The sequence below is a fragment of the Heterocephalus glaber genome, unplaced genomic scaffold, assembly GCF_053883595.1.
Source record: "Heterocephalus glaber isolate CG9 unplaced genomic scaffold, H.glaber_assembly_v1.0 deba00001594, whole genome shotgun sequence".
Taxonomy (NCBI): Eukaryota; Metazoa; Chordata; class Mammalia; order Rodentia; family Bathyergidae; genus Heterocephalus; species Heterocephalus glaber.
Window position 1 is genome coordinate 2,915,995 of NW_028258369.1, and position 2,756 is coordinate 2,918,750.

Below are 2,756 nucleotides of genomic sequence, written 5' to 3' on the forward strand. Positions count from 1 at the left end.
CAAAATAGAGGACAGGAGATCGCAGATGCTGAGGTGGAAGGAAGTGAATAGTAGCAGTACCTGCGGAGGAATCCTAAAGACCTTGTGCTTCTCTCAGTCTCTGCCACCTTTTAACCACTGGTGATTGGTGATATTTATTACGATTTTTCTGAACTGTCACCCCTTGTTTGGTTGCTGCCAATATAATCGTAACTAACGTACATGACAAAGACTGCTGTGGTAAAGCCTGAGATCGCCATGGCTGCTGAACAGCTCCATGTAGAAGTCTACATCATGAACGGAGACGAGAGATGGGACTGCATAGGTATGGGGCAAGTCTCAACCATTTACGATGAGCAGCTTCAGGGTGTGTGTCTCCTTGTTCAGTCAGAGTCAGGTGACTCAAGTATTTTACAGTCCAAAATACAGCCAAACACACCCTATTGGAAAAAACGGAGTACGTTAATTGTTTGGTCTGAAGATGAGTACATTAGTAGGGCTCTGAGTTTCCAGGACCCAGAAGACTGTCAGAAGATCTGGGAAGAAATATGCCAAGTTCAAGGTAAAGAGCCAACAGTGGAAGCCACACAAGACGTTTTAGATGAAACGGAACAATATGATGAAATGTTAGAAACCAGTTACCTTGTTCAGCCGCCTAGCTGTGAACTCGGTACAGTTGGTCACCTTGCTGATATCTTTAATTCGTTTTTTGTTTCACCTTCCCGTAAGAAATGCCTGACTTTTATCTTGAAAAATGGGGATTATATTAAAAAATTACTAGAGCTATTCCAAATTTGTGAGAATCTTCAAAATACAGAAGAGCTACATCATTTGTATAGCATTGTTAAAGGAATCTTACTCCTCGATAAAACTCCTCTGTTTGAGGTTATGTTTTCTGATGAGTGTATTATGGATGTGATAGGATGCCTTGAGTATGACCCTGCTGGGCCTGAGCCAAAAAGGCATAGGCAATTCTTTACCCAAAATGCAAGATTGAAGGAAGTTATACCAATAACAAATTCTGAACTTAGGCAAAAGATACATCAGACATACAGAATACAGTACATTCATGATATTCTTTTACCCAAACCATCCATATTTGAAGAGAATCTTCTCCCTTCTCTTAAAAATTTCATTTTCTTCAACAAGATTGAGATAGTCAACATGCTACAGGAAGATGACATGTTTTTGTCTGAAATTTTTGCACAGTTAAGAGATAAGGCCATAAATGGTGATAAACGGCGTGAACTGCTATTTTTTTTGAAGGAATTCTGTGAATTTTCCCAGGCATTATATCCTCAAAGCAAAGATGCACTGCTCAAAACATTGGTAAGACTGGGTATTCTACCTGCCCTTAAAGTTGTTATGAGCATAGATGATTTCCAAGTAAAGACAGCTACTACGACTATATTTGCTTATCTGGTGGAGTACAATCCATCTACAATCCGGCAGTTTGTAATGGGCGAAGCTCAGAAGAGTAAAGATGATGAACTTCTAATTAATGTAGTAATTGAACAAATGATCTGTGATACTGATCCTGAACTTTCAGGTGCCATGAATTTGATGGAACTTCTTCGTTCTCTGCTTGACCCAGAGACCATGCTGATATTGCCTTATGAATATGAAAGACATAAGTTTCTAAATTTTTTCTATAAATATTGCATGGATAACTTAATAGCACCACTTTTATCTAGCACTGAAAAAGACAAAGATGAAGAGGATGATAGATTTGGACCTGACAGAAACAAAAATCGCCCCAATAATTATCAAACAGCACGATTGCTTGGTTTAATTTTAGAACTATGCACATTTTGTGTACAACATCACACATACTACATTAAAAACTATATTTTGAATGAAGACTTGCTAAGAACAGTCCTGATGTTGATGAATTCAAAGCATACTTTCCTGCTCTTGAGTGCTGTTCGTTTTATGAGAGAGATGATTGGCCTTAGAGATGAACAATATAATAGTTACATCATCCAGGGAAATCTTTTTGAGCCAGTTGTAAATGCTTTTTTGGCTAATGGACATAGGTACAATATATTAAATTCAGCTATTATTGAGCTATTTGAGTATATAAGTATCCGAAATATCAAGTCACTTGTTGTACATGTAGTTGAAAGATTTTATAAGGCTTTTGAACTGATTGAATATGTTCAGACATTCAGAAGACTGAAGATTAAATATGAACAAGAAAAAGACAGACAAAGTCAAGCAAGGAAGACTTTACATTCTATACTATATGAAGATACCAAAGTCATGGATGTGAAGGAAGAAATGCACCTCAGTCAAAATAGAAGAGAAGCAGTTACGCCACCAATAGGAAACAATTCAGATCGTGATGAAAAACTTACAGAGGCTGAAACACAGAAAATGAAGCTACACCTTCCCAAAAGAACATCTTCTGGTGGTTTCAGATTTTCTTCATCTTGTTCTGATGGTGCTGGTGGTGGAATGAGTATTCCACACAGTAGCAGGGTAGCTACTTTAGTGGATTATCCAGACAATAATGAAGAGAAAGAAGACAAAGAAGATAAAACATCCCCCAGTAAAAGACCTCATCTTAGTTCGTAAAACTTAACATCTTAGTTCGCAAACACTCAACTTCTGGTTCAGCTCAAATCTTGTAAATGTCAATAAGCCAAAAACTCTGAATCTAAAATATTTCTCATGTGGACTTTTAAAAATATATAACAAGTACCAAACATGAACTAAGAGGGGTTAATTCTGTAAAAACAAAGCTTCCCATAATATACACTTCTAATACAAAAGTA

General features: G+C 37.1%; 1 protein-coding gene across 1 annotated transcript; it reads left to right on the forward strand.

Moving 5' to 3' along the window:
* Positions 1-237: 237 nt before the first annotated feature.
* Positions 238-2,756, forward strand: LOC101706307 (serine/threonine-protein phosphatase 4 regulatory subunit 3B). Its single transcript, XM_021238590.2, has one exon. It carries the CDS (start codon positions 238-240, stop codon positions 2,554-2,556), a length of 2,319 nt encoding a protein of 772 aa, XP_021094249.2. The 3' UTR covers positions 2,557-2,756.